This window comes from Myotis daubentonii, chromosome 20 (genome assembly GCF_963259705.1).
Source record: "Myotis daubentonii chromosome 20, mMyoDau2.1, whole genome shotgun sequence".
Taxonomy (NCBI): Eukaryota; Metazoa; Chordata; class Mammalia; order Chiroptera; family Vespertilionidae; genus Myotis; species Myotis daubentonii.
In genome coordinates, this window is record NC_081859.1 from 14,616,589 (window position 1) to 14,637,055 (window position 20,467).

The following is a 20,467-nucleotide window of genomic DNA, read 5'->3' on the forward strand; positions in this document are numbered from 1 at the left end:
GTGGGAGGTGTGCAGGAGGCAGCTGATGGAAGTTTCTCTCTCATCGATTCTAACTCTCTGTCCCTCTCCCTTCCTCTCTGTAAAAAAATCAATAAAATATATTTTTTTAAAAAAATGTTTCCCAAACCATAACAAATTAAGACTAATAAACACCTATCTATTCACACATACCTACTAGTTGTTGGTCTAAGACAGTGGTTCTCAACCTTCCTAATGCCGCGACCCTTTAATACAGTTCCTCATGTTGTGGTGACCCCCAACCATAAAATTATTTCCGTTGCTACTTCATAACTGTGATTTTGCTACTGTTATGCATCGTAATGTAAATATCTGATATGCAGGATGTATTTTCATTGTTACAAATTGAACATAATTAAAATATAGTGATTAATCACAAAAACAATATGTAATTATATATGTGTTTTCCAATGGTCTTAGGCGACCCCTGTGAAAGAGTCATTCGACCCCCAAAGGGGTCGCGACCCACAGGTTGAGAACTGCTGGTCTAAGAGAAGAAAGAGGAATATTTAAGTTCTCTGACATAATTGTGGTTCTCACATCAGCTCTCTTATGAGATGACACTGCACAGCAAAAATCAATTTCATTAGCAATGAGCATTCAGAGAAAACAGTAATCAGTCCTCCCCTGCCCCCTTCTACTCTGCTATTTTGTGCCTTTCTGATAAAATGAAAGCATATCTCAATAGAATTCATGTAACCTTTTTGTCAAAAGATCTCTTTAGATCTCAATTTTTTAAGTAGCCAACAGAAAAATAGTGCTACACGTGAATTATGGATGTAATAAGTCTGTCTCAAATACCTTCAGGTCAATGTGCTATCTTACTTTTGAGGAGCTCAAAACTTGCAAAACTTCTATCATCAAAGTGATTCTCAGTTTGCCATGCGAGGTGACATGGCATTCCGGGTCAGGCCAGTGCATTTAATCTTTACACGAATGGTCTCACTTAAGGGTGTTGTATGTAAAGCCCATGGCAGGCCTCCTCACTGATCCAATCCTCAGTGTTGCATCTTATCACAGATGCTTCTTATCACTCTACTACAAGCCCGGTGCACCGATTCATGGGGGGCTGGGGGGGGTCCCTCAGCCTGGCCTGAGCCCTCTCACACTCCGGGACCCTTTGGGGGATGTCAGACTGCCGGTTTCAGCTGGATCCCTGCAGTCAGGCCGAAATCAGCAGTCCGACATCTCCTGAGGGACGTAGCAGTGCTTGAAGCAGCAGGCAGTCGGGGAGGAGCCGGGGCCGGGGGCCAGGTCCTCTCAGCCCCAATGTGCCCGCCACCGCTCAGTAGCACTGCTGTGGAGGCAGGAGAGGCTGGCGCCGCCACAGCTGCACTCGCCAGCCGTGAGCCCAGCTTCTGGCTGAGTAGTGCTCCCATTGTGGGAGCACGCTGACCACCAGGGGTCATTTCCTGCATTGAGCATCTACCTTCTGGTGGTCAGTGCGCGTCATAGCTACCAGTCGACCAGTTGAGTGGTCGACCAGTCACTTAGGCTTTTATATATATACTAGAGGCCCGGTGCACAAAAATTTGTGCACTTGGGGGGGGAGGAGGGTCCCTCAGCCCGGCCTGTGCCCTCTCGCAGTCTGGGACCCCTCAGGGGATGACCACCTGCTGGCTTAGGCCCGCTCCCCGGGGGACTGGGCCTAAGATGGCAATCAGACATCCCTCTGGCAGCCCAACAGCCCTTGGGGGATGTCCACTTGCCAGCGGGGAGCAGGCCTAAACTGCAGTCGGACATCCTTAGCGCTGCTGAGGAGGCAGGAGAGGCTCCCACCACCACCGCTGTACTGGCAGCCATCAGCCTGGCTTGTGGCTAAGCAGAGCTCCTCCCATGTGAGAGCGCCCTGACCACCAGAGGGCAGCTCCTGCATTGAGCGTCTGTCCCCTGGTGGTCAGTGTGTGTCATAGTGACCAGTCATTCCCAGTCCTTCTGCTGTTAGGGTGAGTTTGCATATTACCCTTTTACTATATAAGATAGAGGCCTGGTGCACAGGTGGGGGCCGGCTGGTTTGCCCTGAAGGGTGTCCCGGATCAGGGTGGGGGTCCCGCTTGGGTGCCTAGCCAGCCTGGATGAGGGGATGATGGCTATTTGCAGCTGGTCACACCCCCTTCAGTGTGGGGGTCCCCACTGGGGTGCCTGGCCAGTCTGGGTGAGGGGCTGAGGGCCGTTTTCAGGCTGGCGGGTGACTGATGCTCCCAACCTCTCCTTTTTTTCTTCTTTTTTTTTTTTTATTCTGGGATTTATTTACCTTCTATGGCTGTCACTGGAGCTGAGAGCCGGCTTTAGCTCTGAGGCTCGGCTCCAGCTCTGAGACCTCAGCTGCTGAAAGCAGGTATCTAGGCTTTGTTTAGCTTCTATAATTGAAACACTGTTGCAACTCCAGCTCTGAGGCCTGGCTGGCTGAAAGCAGGTTTCTGAGGATTGTTTAGCTTCTATAATTGCAACATAGTGGCTTAGAGTGCAGCTCAGAGCTGGGCGGCAGCAGGCGGGGAACCTTGACTTCCTCCATCACTGGAGCAAGCAAGCCTCCTGTTCACTTCAGCTGCCTGGCTGCCGGCCGCCATCTTGGTTGGCAGTTAATTTGCATATCACCCTGATTAGCCAATGGGAAGCGTGTCAGAGGTATGGTTAATTTCCATGTTAATTTCCATTAGATAGGGTAAATTGATTCACCCAGTAACTATATCCATCTTATACATAACCATCCATTTGGTACCAGCTGGTATTTTATCCCTCAGATTACTTTATAGCTACACTGGCCCAGAGAAGGCCAAGTACAAGCCTTCTGCTCACTCAGAGGCACAAGTGCCCATCCACACCCATCAGATGATGAACTCAATCTCAGTACAGCACTTTACCCTAAAGATGCATTCAACTCTTGAACAAAAGATAACTTTAGCCAATAGAGTTAATACATTGCAGACGGATCACAAGAATTCTCATGTTTTCTGTTCTAAGGCTTGTGGCCAGTCACGAGAATTATTTAAAAAGATATTAGCTTGTACCCTAACCGGTTTTGCTCAATGGATAGAGTGTCGGCCTGCGGACTCAGGGGTCCCAGGTTCAATTCCAGTACCTTGGTTGCGGGCACATACCCAGTAGGGAGTGTGCAGGAGGCAGCTGAAAGATGTTTCTCATGGATGTGTCTAACTCTCTATCCCTCTCCCTTCCTCTCTGTAAAAAAAATCAATAAAATATATATTTTTTAAAAAAGATATTAGCTTGTAAGAACATGTAATAAATAACTTCAAAATGCAATGGGTATTTAATTTTAAAATGTGCCTTTAACATTTATATAAAACGCGTTTTTTGTACTTGTTCAATAGAAACTTATCTGGCCACTGGGTAAAGCTAGCAATAAAACTACTGGTCCGCAATGTGTTAAGTTAACAAGTTCCATATGTTTTATAAAGACAATAACTTAGGACACAGTGAGAAACAAGTATGGATCCAAATTCAGGTGCAGGAACATCAAAGCCGTCTACTTCTCAGCAGGAGAAACATCCAGTACAATCCCGGAAAACTGCCGGTCAGGGACAAAGAGAAGAAAACATTGCACCGCAAGCAAGCATGGACCAGAGAACCTCTAAGATTCCCAAGAGTGTGCAGTTATATGTAGTTTCCCAATGGGATACACTAGCTATCCCAAATGACAGGGTTTTTCTAACTTAGCCCTATGTTCCTGCACTACCATGTTGATCCCGATGCCCTTCTCTTGAACCTAAACAAAGCCCAGCTGCACACGTAGGAAAGGATTTAGTGTTCACAGCAACAAACTGATTTTCTACTGCACCCAGGTGACTTTTTTTTAATGTTCCTTTTTAAGTTACCAAAGTTAAGGTAAGCAAGGGAGGATTTCCCCGGTGATGATATGTACCCTAGTTGATGTGCTTTAACATTAAACTAAGAATTAAACTGCTGATAAGTCATTGAAGTCTGGCATTCTTACAAAACATTCATATGAATTCAAGCAAGACATTAAAGAGCATTACCTAATGAGTCATACTAAAATGGCAATGAAAAGAACAACCATTAAGACTCCCAGAGCACCAGTGGATCACAAGTTATCACCACTCCCGGCCTGAAATGTCTTAAGACTAACATCAAACTACCAACCTGAGCCCCCACAGGTACCCTGTTCCTCCCTGAAATACTTAACACTTACCAAAGCACTGCTGTATGCAAATGCAGAGACTTCCTTCTCTACAACGAAACTGAAGGACTTCTTTGAAAGAACAGTCACTAAGTTATCGCTATTGCTGACCTAAAGGCTCAAGGGACCACTGGGAAAGGGGGCTGTGTAATTGTGTAATTATGTTCTCTCAGACAACTTTGACCCTCACATCAGCTTTCTTACAAGAGCAAGGAGCGATTAAGATGGCACAACATAGGAAAAATATTCAATGAACAGTCACAAAAAACACAGTAATTGGTACCTCTTTCTTTCTCTCTCCCCCCACCCTTTCATCTACTCTACTGTTTGGGGCTTTTCTGATAAAATAAAAGAACATTTCAATGCAGTCCATGTATATTTATGGCTAATTCCACATCATGTTTTATATTTTAGTAAGTCTGCCATTGTTTTTTTAACAATTTTAACAGATGCCATTCACAAAAAAAATGTAAACATACCAGAGAACAGAAATATACATAACTTTTAACTTAAATCTCTAAATTACTGGACTAGCTGCACATTACCAAAGAGGGTTTTATATTAAATCAACATTTTTTTCTAATCTGAAAGACATGTTATTTTATTATTGCCTTTACTGTATCACAGAATGTATAATTACTGTTAACATCTGACAAGTTTCCAATAGGAATTAAAAGTTAATTAGTAATACAGATTGCGGTCTCTGAATTCAGGTAGAATCAGCTACATAGCTTGGGCAACTTATAACCTATCTAAATTCATATATATACAGTTCATAAAGAGAAGTTCATATATATATGCCTAATATACAAATTGTCCCCTCAGGAGTTCGATCGCTCGCTATGATGTGCACTGACCACCAGAGGGCGGCGTGGAACAAAGGCAGGCTGTAATTGGCCCTGATCTCTGGCCAGGCCTAGGGACCCTACCATGCACAAATTTCATACACTGGACCTCTAGTCTATCTATAAAATCGGAATATGAAGAATGCTTATAGAGATCTCGAGAGATTTTGCAAGATTATATGAGATAAAGCACATTAGAGCCCTTGGCTTTGTTCCTGACACATAGCAAGTATCCCGTAAGTGTAAACTAACTATTGCCATCCTCCAAACTGATATTACTACTATCATCACTACGTACTTATCAAAACAAACAATATCCCACACATTGCAGTGGATGCCAGATACTTTACCATATTTTCTCATGTATTCATTTCTGCAACTCTGGAAGGTGGGTATATTATTTTTATTACTATTATTATTATTAATCACATTTTATCAATGAGTACAGGGGGAAATAATGTGGGCCAGAGTCGAGCCAGATTAGAAAGGACTATTATTTTATGTTTGGAGAGATAGGAGCCAGTCGTTAAGGGATATTTAAGGGAGACTAATATGGCAGCACCTCATAGACTGAAGTAGATGAGATCTATAAAAAGATATAATCAATCAGCTAAGAAACAGCCCTAGAAGGAGCCTCTCTGCCAGGGCCAGCCTGGCACCACCAGGAGCTGGCTGACACAGCGAGGCAGCGGTACCTTCCTGTTGCACATGAGCAATTCCACAGACCAACAATGTCAGACAAAGCCACTCTGGCCAGGATGAGTTAAGACAAAAACAAGACCTCTCTGTAATTAAGACACTCAATCATGGAATCACCCTCGCTTCTTGACACCAAGCAACCTAGAGCCAAGCCCTGCTTCCTGGAACCCTCCTTAAATCACCTTACACAAGCCAAATCCTCTAATAAATCCCTTCTAACATCCTCTGAGACACCCCACAATTCCCCATGGTGTGTGTGTTTTCACATTGCAATGAGGTAATAAACCCAACTTTGTTCAACTACAAGTGTGTCTTTGGCTGGAGGTCAGGGGCAGAAATGAGAGCCTGTACTAGGCTGGTGGTAGGAATGGAGGCAAAAAGAGACAGTTCCAGTTTTAAAAACAAACAAACAAAAAAAAAAAACAACTAGCAACAGACAATTAAAGGGAAAAAAATTGAGAATCATATACCACTTTGAAAGTGGATGACTGAAATATATAAACTTAGAGTGGATATGGTTAAATTAGCTTCTCTTTATGAACTGCATAAAAGATAAAGGAAGACACAAAATATTTAGTAGGCAATTTAGAGACTGAAAAATAATGATGTCTGGGCCCAGCTCCAACGATTCTCATTTAATAGATCTTGAGTGCAACCTGGGTATCAAGATGTTTAAAAGCTCCCCAGGTGATTCCAATGTGCAGCCAAAGTTGGGAATAACTATCTTCGAGAATGCCCAACAGACTCCTGGGGCAAAAAGCTAAAACGAAAGAGCTGGCCTGAAGACCAAACGGGATTCCTAGATATAGTGAAAGTAATGGAAATGATTAAGGAGTCAGTGCGGTTAACAAATGGTAGACGGAACCCAGACAGGACTGGTGAGATGGGTAGATGACAGGGAAACATGGTCAGCTGGTAAAGACAATATTCTGCATTAGCAAAATCTTCAAGCAGGAGACTTGCAATCCTCTGAGGCTGCCTCCACAATAACTCACCCACCACTGCCAATGGCTGTAACTGTGCAGCCTGTTTAACTGTGTACAAATGGAGGTGGACTCGGCTGAGCGCTTTTCTACCTGGTGTTCCCACACTGCCATCTAGTGGGTCAGGATGGCCAGGAGCTGATCTGAACTGGAAGTGAACTCGAGGTCTGCACTCATTTGGTTACAAGGCAGATAAACAGCCTAAATTCAAGGGCTTGATTCTTATGTTTTCCTGTTAGAGTAGAAGTCAGCCTTACCGTACAGGTCTTCTTATGGAGCTGAAGCAACTGCTCTAAAATTGGTAGTTGTGAGGCATAACATTTGGAATGTACTTAATGCCACTGAATTGAACACTTAAAAATGGGTAACATGGTAAATTTTGTTACTTTCTGTCACTTTAAAAGGGTGAATGGTATGGTACTGTCATGTGCCGCTTAACGACAGGGTAAGTTCTGAGAAATGCGTCATCAGGCGAGCTTGTTGATGTGCAAGCATCACAGTGCACTTACACAAACCTAGAGGGTACAGCCCACTACACACCTAGGCTGTTTGGTACAGCCTATTGCTACGAGGCTCAAGCCTGTACAGCATGTGACTGTACAAAACAACATGAAATTAAATCAGGACAAGAAAAAATGGTGCAATCAGGAGATGGAAACACGAGATGCGTGAGGCTGCTGCAGGCCAAAGAGGGTATTCTGTTTTACAGCAAACTATTTTTTATAAGTAGAATGAGTAGACTAAAATGACAGTAGAAAGTATGGCATAGTAAATACATAAACCAGCAACATAAATTGTTTATTATCATTATCAAATGTGATTTACTGCACATAACTGCATTTGCTATACTTTAATACGACTGGCATCCCAGTAGGATTGTTTACACTTCCATCACCACAAACATGTAAGAAATGCATTATATTAGGATGGCTATAACGTCACCAGGCAGTAGGAATTTTTCAGCTCCATTATAATATTATAGGACCACTGCTGTGGGTGTGATCAGTCCTTGACCAAAATGTCATTATGTGTCGATTATTTATGAATTATATCTCAATAAAACTGTTACAAGAAAGGAGACAGTGGCAGCAAATACAGATCTGATCTCAAGAACTGTGGAAAGTTTTAAAAAAGGATGTCATAAATCATTCAATCTCATTTCAAGCCCCCTTCATTACAAAAAAGGTAAATCGACGCTCAGAGAAACAAATTACTTACCCTGTTCACCTAGATAATGAAACCTAGGCCAAAAAAGGGAACTGTTAACTTATTAAAAAGCCTTCTCTTGTCTCCCAATCTTGAGAAGTGATTTTTCTTAAGCTTGGTGCTTAGCAGCACTATCTTTTGCTGCCCAATTTATTACCTGGTGATCTCAGCCACACCAATGACTTTAACTAGCAGCTGTATCACTGTTGTTCCAATAATTCGAGCTCAGAACGCTGCATTCATCCTTTCCTCCTCCTCACCCTATAATCAAGTCAACACATTGGGTAGACTCTTCTCTCACAAGGACTTGTTTTATATCCCAGGCCCTCCTCCACCTCTTACCTCAGGCCTTCACTACTGTACGACCAGAGTAAACCAGATCTTCTCTCAACTGTAATCCTCATCTCCAATCACAGAATTCATCCAAATCTGTGATGAATTAGTATTCTTTCACTAATCTTCTATAATTTTGTACATTTCATACTGCTACACAAAGATCATTTTATGGTCTCCTCAATACATATAAAGAATTTAAATCTTTAGCCTGACCATCAAGGCTTTCTGTATTCCAGAATCTATTCCAACTCTATCTCCTATAAGTTTCCACACAAACTCACTCCAATGTAGTCAAAATGGTCCACTATAGAATCTATATTCATTTCCCTATTAGTTATTCCCCCATAGGTATTATCTATGGCACTTACTTCTACTATTATGCCTTTGTCTTTTTTTTTTTTTCTTGCCCAAAGGTTCTCACCTCAGGGTACATACCATCATTACCTGTGGAGCTTTAAAAGGATCTTTAAGAATGTGGCCCAGACATCTGGATTATCTTCAAAATTCTATAGGCAAATTTGTAAAAGGGGTAAAAACCAATGATTCATAGACTTTAATAAAATCCTATATAATAAAGAGGTAATATGCAAATTGACCATCACTTCAACACACGAGATGGCCGGCAGGGGAGGGCAGTTGTGGACCATCAGGCGAGCAGGGGAGGGCAGTTGGGAGTTACCGGGAAGGCAGAGAAGGGAAGTTGGGGGTGACCAGGCCTGCAGGGGAGGACAGTTGGGGGGGACCCAGGCCTGCAGAGGAGGGCAGTTGTGAGGGACCAGGCCTGCAGGGAAAGGCAGTTAGGGGCAATCAGGCAGGCAAGGGAGCAGTTAGGCATCGATCAAGCTGGCAGGGGAGTGGTTAGGGAGTGATCACGCTGGCAGACAGAAGCAGTTAGGCAGGAGAGTGGTTGGGATTGTGAGAGGGATGTCCGACTGCCCATTTAGGCCCGATCCCACCGGGGTCGAGCCTAAAGCAGTAGTCAGACATCCCTCAAGGGGTCCCAGATTGGAGAGGGTACAGGCTGAGCTTAGGGACCCCCCCGCCCCAGTGCACAAATTTCATGCACCGGGCCTCTAGTGTTTTATAAAATGCTTAGGTTTTTAGCACCTTAACTGAGCATCTAATATTGCACAGTCAAAAAATAAAAATTTAAACGGCCCAGAAAAAATTTTATTTAAATATCCAAGCACTCTTTTTTGATCAACTGCACAACATAAATCTTTCTAATTAGCATCTACTTCCTAATAGGAGGTAAACACAGTAGCTGAAAAATGCTTAACAACAATTAAATTTTAATATACTCATCAAATTCATTTGTGAGAAACATCACAACCACTCAACTTAAAAATTAAACCTAATACATGCTTGTCCTATATGTGACAATCATGTAAATATGAACAGAGCATGAGAATATAAATGTCCAGTTTGAAACCCAACTTGCAGAATTATTTATGGATATCATGAGAAGCTGGAATGAACCCAGTTATGGCAATGCCACCTTAGCCCTTGAGCATAAAGATGCAGACCAGGGAGTCAATTAAGATAAAAAAGCAAGGGAGAAACCAAGATGGCGGCATAGGTAAACACCAGAAATTGCTGCCTCACACAACCACTTCAAAAATACAACTAAAAGACAAAACGGACATCATCCAGAACCACAGGAAGGCTGGCTGAGTGGAAATTCTACAACTAGAAGGAAAGAGAAAAGCACACTGAGACTCAGAGGAGGTACGCAAGTAAAGTGCAGAGGTACGGAGGTGCACACGGAAAGGGCTGGCAACTGAGGACGCGGCGCACGTGGAGAGGGCTGGCAGCTGAGGACACGGCACACATGGAGAGGGCTGGCAGCTGAGGACACGGTTGTCTTTTTCAATCGGGAGAGAGTCTCAAGCTCCCGACTGCTCTGAACTCCAGTTCTGGGTAAGTCTCTGGGGACCCAGACTCATACGGGGAGAAACTGGACTGTCCGGCATCGGGCAGAACTCGAGGGCGGCTTTCTCTTAGAGGTGCTTGCAGTGATTACCAGGACACTGAGACGCAGGGCCTCTTAGGGTAGGACAGGGGAGCAGCCATAGCTGCTTGCTCCACCCTGTTGATGGCCTGAGACCCCGCCCCACCCAAACTGTGCGCAGAGGCTTTTGCATATGAAAGGCCTGGCCCTTGCAACCTGAAAATTACCTAACAAACTGCAGCTGAATCAGAGAGACCCAGAACTTCCAAAAGAGGGTCTAAGGCCCCACAGCAGCGTGCATTGCTTCACAGCTGGGCCTCATCTGGGCACCTCCAAACCCCAAATAAAGAAGAGAAATCTTTCCATAACTCCTGATGGGTAGCCTCAGGCAGAGTCTAAATTAGCACCTCCTTAGAGATCCAAGAGCCAGTGTACCCAGTGGTCAGAGTGGGACCATCCAGATTACAACTCCTCAGATCTGTAAAGGACACACTCAGGGCAGACTCAGTGAGCACCAAAGCCCCACTGAAGCAAGTCTTGCCCCAGAAGAGTGTCTCCAGCTCAGAAGTTCTCCCACTGCAGACACAGCTGATTCCCACAGCCAACTGGCCTGGAGGTCAATTCCTCCCAGTGGTACCTACAACAATCAAGGCTTAACTACAACAAGATTGTGCACAAAGCCCACAAAGGGGTGCACCAAGAGTGTCCACCTCAGGTAATTGGGGAGGCTGAGCCACTGGGCCCTATAGGACACGTAGCACAGAAAGCCACTCTATCAACAAGGGAAGCATAAAAAATGCGGACACAAAGAAACAGGTCACAAATGACAGAAATGGAGGAAAGTAAACGACTGGATATAGAGTTCAAAACCACGTTTATAAGGTTTTTCAAGAATTTTATGGAAACTGCCGATAAATTTAGTGAGACCCTCAAGAAATCTAGTGAGACCCTCGAGGTTATGAAAAAGGACCAACTAGAAATTAAGCATGCACTGACTGAAATAAAGGATATTATGCAGAGTTCCAACAGCAACTAGAGGATCGCAAGAATCAAGTCAAAGATTTGAAATATGAAGAAGCAAAAATCACCCAACCGGAAAAACAGAAAGAAAAAAGAATCCAAAAATATGAAGATAGTGTAAGGAGCCTCTGGGAACTCTTCAAGCGTACCAACATCCGAATTATAGGAGTGCCAGAAGAAGAGAGAGAGCAAGATATTGAAAACCTATTTGAAGAAATAATGACAGAAAACTTCCCCTACCTGGTGAAAGAAATAGACTTACAAGTCCAGGAAGCGCAGAGAACCCCAACCAAAAGGAATCCAAAGAGGACCACACCAAGACACATCATAATTAAAATGCCAAGAGCAAAAGACAAAGAGAGAATCTTAAAAGCAGCAAGAGAAAAACAATCAGTTACCTACAAGGGAGTACCCATACAACTGTCAGCTGATTTCTCAACAGAAACTATGCAGGCCAGAAGGGAGTGGCAAGAAATATTCAAAGAGATGAATAGCAAGAACCTAAAACCTAGATTACTTTACCCAGCAAAGCTATCATTCAGAATTGAAGGTCAGATAAAGAGCTTCACAGATAAGGAAAAGCTAAAGGAGTTCATCACCACCAAACCAGGATTATATGAAATGCTGAAAGGTATCCTTTAAGAAGAGGAAGAAGAAGAAAAAGAGAAAGATACAAATTATGAACAACAAATACACATCTATCAACAAGTGAATCTGAAAATCAAGTGAATAAATAATCTGATGAACAGAATAAACTGGTGAATATAATATAATCAGGGGCATAGAAAGGGAGTGGACTGACTATTCTCGGGGGGGAAAGGGGTGTGGGGGGTGTGGGAAGAGACTGGACAAAAACTGTACACCTATGGATGAGAACAGTGGGTGGCGGGGGTAAGGGCAGAGGGTGGGGTGGGAACCGGGTGGAGGGGAGTTATGGGGGTAAAAAAGAGGAACAACTGTAATAATCTGAACAATAAAGATTTAATTTTTTAAAAAAAAGATAAAAAAGCAAGATAATAGTCGTTCACCCAAACTACACATTATAATAACCTGGAGAGCTTTTTTTTTTTTTTTTTAAATATATTTTATTGATTTCTTACAGAGAGGAAGGGAGAGAGACAGAGAGTCAGAAACATCGATGAGAGAGAAACATCGATCAGCTGCCTCCTGCACATCTCCTACTGGGGATATGCCCGCAACCCAGGTACATGCCCTTGACCGGAATCGAACCTGGGACCTTTCAGTCCGCAGGCCGACGCTCTATCCACTGAGCCAAACCGGTTTCGGCTTGGAGAGCTTTTAAAATTGCCATTCTCAAGCCACACTCTAAACTAATTAAATCAAAACCTCTGGGGTAGGACCCCTGAGTAGTTTTTAATTTTTTTAATATGTTTTTATTGATTTTAGAGAGAGGAAGGGAGAGGGAGACAGAAACATCAATGATGAGAGAGAATCATCAATCAACTCTCTCCTGCGTGCCCCACACTGGGGATCGAGCCCGCAACCCAGGCATGTGCCCTGACACTCAACCACTGAGCCACACCAGCCAGGCAGCCATGAGTATTTTTTAAAGTTCCCCAGGTGCTTCCCGTGTGTAGCCAATATTGGGAACTTCTCACAGAGAAATCTAAACATCAGAAATATTCAGAACAGAGAGAAAGAAAAACATGCCAGAAAAGAAGGTAAGTTGCTGTCTCTTATTCATTTGTGAGTGATTTTTGTACATTAAGGAAATGTGCTTTTATGTTGGAAATGTTTTCCTCAATTTCACAGCTTTTTCATTGTAAGACAATGACACTTTGACACACAGATGTATTAACGTTTATGAAGTTAAATCTGTCCATTTGTCGATCCATCTTTTCCTCCTTATGTGGTTTCTCTTTTTATTTTTACTTTAAAGGCTAACAACAGAGGACTTCTTGGCATGATTCTCAACCAAAGTCATGAATTAAGAAAGTAGAATTCTGAATGTCTTGTTTAAAATTAAACATGAATAGATCGTGTGTAAAATAGTAAACTGGCAACAAGTTAACATTAAAAAGGAAGCTTTCCTGATTTCACTATATATAAAAAAGTAAAAGAAAAGCGAAGCGGTTTGGTTGTTCGTTGGGGGGGTCCGTGCACCTAGCTCCTGGGCTGCGGCTCTTCCTCGGGCAGCAGGAGCGGCGTCACGGACTCTGAAGCGGCCTAAGACCTCGGCGTTGAGTGAAAGAAAATGACCCGAACCAAGCCGACTGCTCGCAAATCCGCGGGTGGGAAAGCGCCCCGCAAACAGCTGGCCACTGAAGCCGCCAGGAAAAGCGCCCCCTCCACCGGCGAGGTGATGAGGCCCCATCGCTACTGGCCCGGGATCGTTGCGCTTCGAGAAATCCGCCGTTACCAGAAATCGACCGAGCTTCTGATCCGGAAGCTGCCTTTCCAGAGGTTGGTGAGGGAGATCGCCCAGGATTTCAAAACTGACCTGAGTTTTCAAAGTGCAGCCATCGGTGCGCTGCAGGAGGCCTGCGAGGCGTACCTGGTGGGTTTATTTGAAGATACGAATCTGTGTGCCATCCACGCTAAGAGAGTCACCATCATGCCCAAAGACATCCGGTTGGCTCGCCGGATACGGGGAGAGAGAGCCTAAGGGAAGGCAGTTTTTACGGTGTTTTGTAGTAAATTCTGTAAAATACTTTGTTTTAATTTGTGGCTTATTTTGTAAGAAAGTGTTTATATATGTTGCATTTGTACTTAGGCCATTCCATCTTTCACTCAGGGTGAATGCGAAAAGTGACTGTTCACAGCCCTCAGTGATGTGAGCGCGTGCTCAGGAGTGACAAGGTGCTAATATGCAGAAGGGATGGGCGATATTTCTTGCTTCTCATGATGCATGTTTCTGTATGTTAATGACTTGTTGGGTAGTTATTAAAGTACTAGAATTGATAAATGTGTACAGGGTCCTTTTGCAATAAAATTGGTTATGACTTGAAAAAAAAGTAAAAGAATGGCTTTAGTTGTCAATTTTTACTTTAAAAATAAAATGTCATAATAGCCGGTTTTGCTCAGTGGTTAGAGTGTCGGCCAGAGGACTGAAGAGTCATGGGTTCGATTCCAGTCAAGGGCATGTCGTACCTCATTTGTAGGTTCAATTCTGTCCCCTGTAGGGGCCCAGCAGGAGGCAACCAATTGATGTGTCTCTCTCACATCGATGTTTCCCTCTCTCTGTCTCTTCCCCTCCATTCCACTCTTTCTAAAAATCAGTGGAAAGCCCTAGCCAGTTTGGCTCAGTGGATAGAGTGTCAGTCTGAGGACTGAAGGGTCCCGGCTTTGATTCCAGTCAAGGGCACATGCCCAGGTTTCGGGCTCGACCGGGTCGGGGGCTTGATCCCCAGTAGGGGGCATGATCCCCCAGTAGGGGTGTGTAGGAGGCAGTGGATCAATAATTCTCTCATCATTGCTGTTTCTATCTCTCTCTCCCTCTCCCTTCCTCTCTGAAATAAATAAATATATATTTTAAAATAAATTAATAAAAATCAATGGGAAAAAATATCCTCAAATGAGGATTAACAAAAATAAAATAAATGAAATGAAATAAAATGTCTTATGGTGCTTATCACATAGGTTATGTGCCTTTTCAGAACTGTTTATAAATATAATTGTGTTTCTGGAAAACAACCATTTGAGTTCTAAGATTAGAATGAGATATAATAAGATTATCCCACACAATGATGTTTAGTATTTCCATCCTACCAAGTAATTACTATAGCAAAAATTAGAGGGATAAAATCATGTGCACAAAATATTTCACAGTAATAAATCTCATTATAAGTAGATGAACAGGCTCAAGTTTTCCCCCTAGCTGGTCACAAATTCAAATGCGACCACCAGTTGCAGACATGAGTTGTGACTGTTAGTGTGAATAACATGGTCATTATTAGTAAGGCACTGGTATGAATTTGACCAGTGCTCTTTCATTATAGTGAGTTTTATTTATTTTTTAAATATATTTTTATTGATTACAGAGGAAGGGAGAGGGAGAGAGACAGAAACAATGATGAGAATCATTGATCAGCTGCCCCTGCAAGCCCCCACCAGGGACCGAGCCCTCAACCAGCATGCACCCTGGCTGGTTTGGCTCAGTGGATGGAGCATCGGACTGCGGGCTGAAGGGTCCCAATAACATGGTCATGACTAATAAGGCACTGATGTCAATTTGACCAGTGCTCTTTCATTATGGTGAGTTTTATAGAGATATTTATGACAAAATTTGACTTGTTTGCATTTTTATAGAATTCAAAACAAAAGTTATGATAAAAATCAGAGGTTGAGAACAGTTTGGAAAGGAGGTTCACTCTGAGATATTAAATGCTAATAGCTGAAAAGCAGTAACTATTCTGAAAAGTGTCTGCATGCTTTTCACACCATTGTCCACGAGAGGGAGCATCACATCCAGTTAAGATTCATGGGGAACTCTGACATGGAAATGGGAAATCAGGTAAAACTGGATTTGCAAAAATTTTAGATGTAGTATTTACAGAATTAGATGTAAAATCAAATTATAGGTTTCCCAAGAAAATCTCAAAGGAAATATCATCAAATAACTGTACAGGCCCGGCCAGTGTGGCTCAGGAGGTCATGGTTCCCAGGCAGGGCACATGCCCAGGTTGTGGGCTCCAGACCCAGTAAGGGGCAAGCAGGAGGCAGCCAATCAATGATTCTCATCATTGATATTTCTATCACTCCCTCCCTTTCGCTCTCCCTTCCTCTCTCTGAAATCAATGAAAATATTGTTTTAAAAATAACTGGGCTGCTGAGTACTGAAAGTTTAAAAGGACTTACAGAAATTAGTGTAATGTAAATACAAATTCTGCAGATATCTCTGAAATCATATACAGAAAAAATGTATGCTCTGGCTCAGTAAGTCTGCATTGATTACAAGCCCCCAGTTGATACTGATGCTGCTGATTCACAGACCACACTTGCTTAATTAAATTTCCAAACTTACATGTTTAATTCTTACATAAAATTAGGTAATTGGCTGGTAAGGAGAAAGACCCTAAACCAGTGATGGCGAACCTATGACACGCGTGTCAGAGGTGACACGCGAACTAATTTTTTTGGTTGATTTTTCTTTGTTAAATGGCATTTAAATATATAAAATAAATATGAAAAATATAAATCTTTGTTTTACTATGGTTGCAAATATCAAAAAATTTCTATATGTGACACGGCACCAGAGTTAAGTTAGGGTTTTTCAAAATGCTGGCACACCGAGCTCAAAAGGTTCACCATCACTGCCCTAAACCTTGAACTCCTAAATGCTGAGTAATTGCCTTCACCAGGAAAAGCACTCAGAAGAGGTCGGGCTCCCTTTGCCTGAAGAACCTACAACAGCCGCCCAATGGCAAGTGCCTTGCAGGGGACCACGGACCCTTCTCAGGAACCACCTCACCACCTCTCAGTGTTTCTAAACCTGTGATCAGACTCAAGTCCTGGCAGGCCCCAAAGGACAAAGCTAAAAGTGCAACCCTTGAGGAGGTGCATTACCGGCCAAAGGAACAACAGGATTCTGCCACTTTCTAGCAACAAAAACTCGGGGAACACCTAGGGCGTGGTCGGCAAACTGCGGCTCCACAAACCGCAGCTCGCAAGCCACATGCGGCTCTTTGGGCCCTTCAGTGTGGCTCTTCCACAAAATACCAGCTCTTCCACAAAATACAGTGGGGCCTTTTTACCGACTTCTGCGAATGGGCCATGAATTTTCAATCGCACTGTACAGGCGCACCCGCATGTGGTATTTTGTGGAAGAGCCACACTGAAGGGGCCAAAGAGCCGCATGTGGCTTGCGAGCCGCGGTTTGCCGACCACGGACCTAGGGGAGAGGATCCAGAAAGTGCTGGAGTGCTGGATTAGGGTGGAAGATAAGGCTGGATGAAGCTGAATCTATTGCACTGAGCAGAGATTGTGGAGTCAGCAGCTTGGCTCAAGCAGCTGGGAATGGCTTTAACACTTTGCTTGCCTGGTTGATTGAAAACTGGTGACCAACATTAAGTGAGGCTGAAATGTCAGAACCTCTTTGGTATTCTGAGGAAGGAGATAGCTGATGGATTAGTGAGATTAGAATACTGAGTGAATTTAATAAGTAAGACGGCTTAACCCACTCCTTAACCAAGTCCCTGGGAAGACCCCGAAAACATCCCATCCACCAAGCTATGAGAAAGGCACTCATGAGAGGAGCCCTGGCCTCCTGGAAGAGCTCTGTGTTGGCTTTTCTCCACAGACCAGACATAAAAGTGGCAACTCCTCCCATCAAACTGGGCTTCCTGGATTTAGTGGGGATGATGGGATCCCCTGGTGGCAGGGACCAACCAAGTGGCAGCACTGAAATCACCATAGACAAGGTGGATGTGGATGTGGCAGCCAAGACAGTACCTAGAAAGGACTGAAATGCAGAGATCCCTGACGCTGGCTGATGAATCTCAGTGTCCCTAGAGCTGAAGAGGTGAGCAGTCTACTGGAGTCTTACTTGATTAGTAATAGTGAAAAAGCTCCAGGTCTGGTAAACAGAAGTATGACTTCAATCACCAAAAATAAAGAGCTGTGGCCCCTCTACCAATTCTCAGATTTGGGCCACTTCACAGACTCAATCAGGTCCCCTTGAGGAGCAGCTCTACCACAGAGCCGCTCTCCCTCCTTAGCTTTCCAAAGGAGGTCTATAGCCATTTACGAGAATGACTCTGCACTCGGGAAGAGGACATAACCAAACGTTGGGGGAATTACTGGACATTGGTGCTGAACTTAAATTATTTTTTTAATTTATCTTTATTGTTGAAAGTATTACAGATGTCCCCTCCCCCCCATTAACTCCCCTCCACTTCACCCCACCCCACCCCCAACCTAAACCACACTATTGTCTGTGTCCATAAGATATATATAGATATATAGCTATATAGATATCCTATATAATAAAAGCGTAATATGCAAATTGACCAAACAGCAGAATAACTGGTCACTATGACGCACACTGACCACCAAGGGACAGACACTCAACACAGGAGCTGCCCCCTGGTGGTCAGTGCACTCCCACAGGGGGAGCGCCACTCACCCAGAAGCCCTGAGCTGGACTCACAGCTGGTGAGCGCAGCAGCAGTAGTGCTAAGGATGTCAACTGCCAGCTTAGGCCCACTCCATGGGGAGCAGATCTAAGTCGGCAGGCAGACATCCCCTGAGTGGTCCCAGACTGCGAGCGGGTGCAGGCCGGGATGAGGGACACCTCCCAAGTACACACATACACATATATATGTACTAGAGGCTTGGTGAATGAAAATGAAGAAAAAAAATCCTATTTAATAAAAGAGAAAAATGGTAATTGGCGTACGACGATACCCTTTTCATTGGCTAATCAGGGCTATATGCAAATTAACTGCCAACTATGATTGGCAGTTAACTGCCAACAAGATGGTGGTTAATTTGCATATGTAGGCACAATGCAGGGAGGCGAAAGGGAAAGCAGGAAGAAGCCCCCTGCCACTGACAGTGATCGGAAACCCAGGGGGGAGCTAAGAGCTGGGGGGCAGGGCAAAGGCGGCCATGATCGGAGAATCAGGTGCCTTTGCCGCCCTGGCCAGTGATAGCAGGAAGTAGGGGTGGAGCCAGCGATGGGAGCTGGGCACGGTCGAAGCTGGCAGTCCCGGGAGCTAGGGGTCCCTTGCCTGGGCCTAAAGCGGAGCCCACGATCGCGGGGCCGCTGCCACTGCAGGTCCCCGCTGCCCGGGCCGGACACCTAGGCCAGAGGCGTTAGGCCTGGGCAGGGGCGGAGCCTGCAACTGCGGGGAGCTGGGGGTCCCCTGCCCAGGCCTGACACCTCTGCCGGAGGCCTCAGGCCTGGTCAAGGGGCCGATCCGGTGATTGGTGATCGGAGGGTGATGAGGGTCAACTCCTCTGGCCGAGGCATCAGGCCTGGGTGGGGGGTGGAGCCGGGGATTGGGGGGATATGATGGTCCCCTTGCCCAGGCCTGAAGCCTGGGTCAGAGGCGTCAGGCTTGGGCGGGGGGTGGAGCAAGGGATCAGAGGGAGATGGGGGTCCCCTGCCCAGGCATGATTCCTGGGCCAGAGGCCTCAGGCATGGGCGGGGGCCAGAGCCAGTGATCGGAGGGAGATGGGGGTCCCCTGTCCAAGCCTGACACCTCTGGCGGAGGCGTCAGGCCTGGGCAAGGGGCCGATCAGGCAATCAGAGGGTGATGGGGGTCTACGCCTCTGGCCGAGGCATCAGGCCTGGGCAAGGGGCCGATCCTGCGATTGGAGGGTGATGGGGGTCAACACCTGAGGGCTCCCAGTATGTGAGAGGGGGCAGGCTGGGCTGAGGGACACTCCCCCCCACACACACACCCAGTGCACGAATTTCGTGCACCGGGCCCCTAGTATATATATATGTATACACACACACACACACACACACACACACACACTTTGGTTAATCTCTTCCTACCCGCCCCTTCCCCGCCTCTTGAAGACCCAAAATAGCATAGTGTTCCAAACTCTCAGAAACAGCTAATTGGAATGTGGGAGATTTAATGGGGCTGGGCTTAAGATTCATCCCGTAATGGGTCCAGGAGGTCTCCAAGTCCACCTTGTGGTTATTTTCTCCAGTCCCAGAATGCCCAGTTGGAATATACACCCTCAGCAACTGTTGAATCCCCTCCTGTGTTTCCTTCCCCATAGAGTAACGACTATCTATATATATATAAGGCTAATATGCAAATGTTCCCTCGGGAGTTCAACTGGGAGACTGGGAGTTCAATTGCTCACTATGACAGGCACTGACCACAAGGAGGCGGCGCAGAACAAAGGAAGGCCCCAGCCGGCAGCTGGAAGGCCCCAATTGGCCCTGATCGCTGGCCATGCCCAGGGATCCTATCTGTGCATGAATTTTGTGCACTGGGCTTCTATTCTATGTCTATAAAAGGCTAATATGCTAAGTGTCTGATCATCTGGGTAATGACTCACGTAGCAGTGCCTGGCTTCCTCTCCCTAGCAATGACTAGTCTCCTTGTGGTTTCTTCAGCCCAGGAACATAACTTGCTTTATAGCCAGGTGGAAACACTTTACACTGTAACCAAATGTCTGTGAAGCGTTTTCCCATGCCTCATCTCATTTGATCCTCACAGAAGTTCTAGAGTTAGGTAGATAGGAGACTCAGTGGAGTCCTATTTTCTTTTCATTACCCAGAAAACAGAGATTTAGAGAGTTTAGAACCTTGACCCAACTGAAA

At 44.9% G+C, this 20,467-nt stretch overlaps 2 protein-coding genes across 4 annotated transcripts in view; one reads left to right on the forward strand and one right to left on the reverse strand.

The window, feature by feature from the left end:
• The window catches only part of SMYD3 (SET and MYND domain containing 3), a 520,781-nt gene that overhangs the window by 491,440 nt on the left and 8,874 nt on the right, over positions 1–20,467 (reverse strand). The window lies entirely within an intron of this gene.
• Positions 13,308–13,886, forward strand: LOC132222365 (histone H3.3-like). The gene has a single exon (XM_059677260.1). The coding sequence runs from the start codon at positions 13,433–13,435 to the stop codon at positions 13,841–13,843; it is 411 nt and encodes a 136-aa protein (XP_059533243.1). The 5' UTR covers positions 13,308–13,432; the 3' UTR covers positions 13,844–13,886.

Excerpts from the sequence above, each read along its gene's own strand:
- LOC132222365 (XM_059677260.1), top strand. The coding sequence starts at position 13,433 with ATGACCCGAACCAAGCCGACTGCTCGCAAATCCGCGGGTGGGAAAGCG.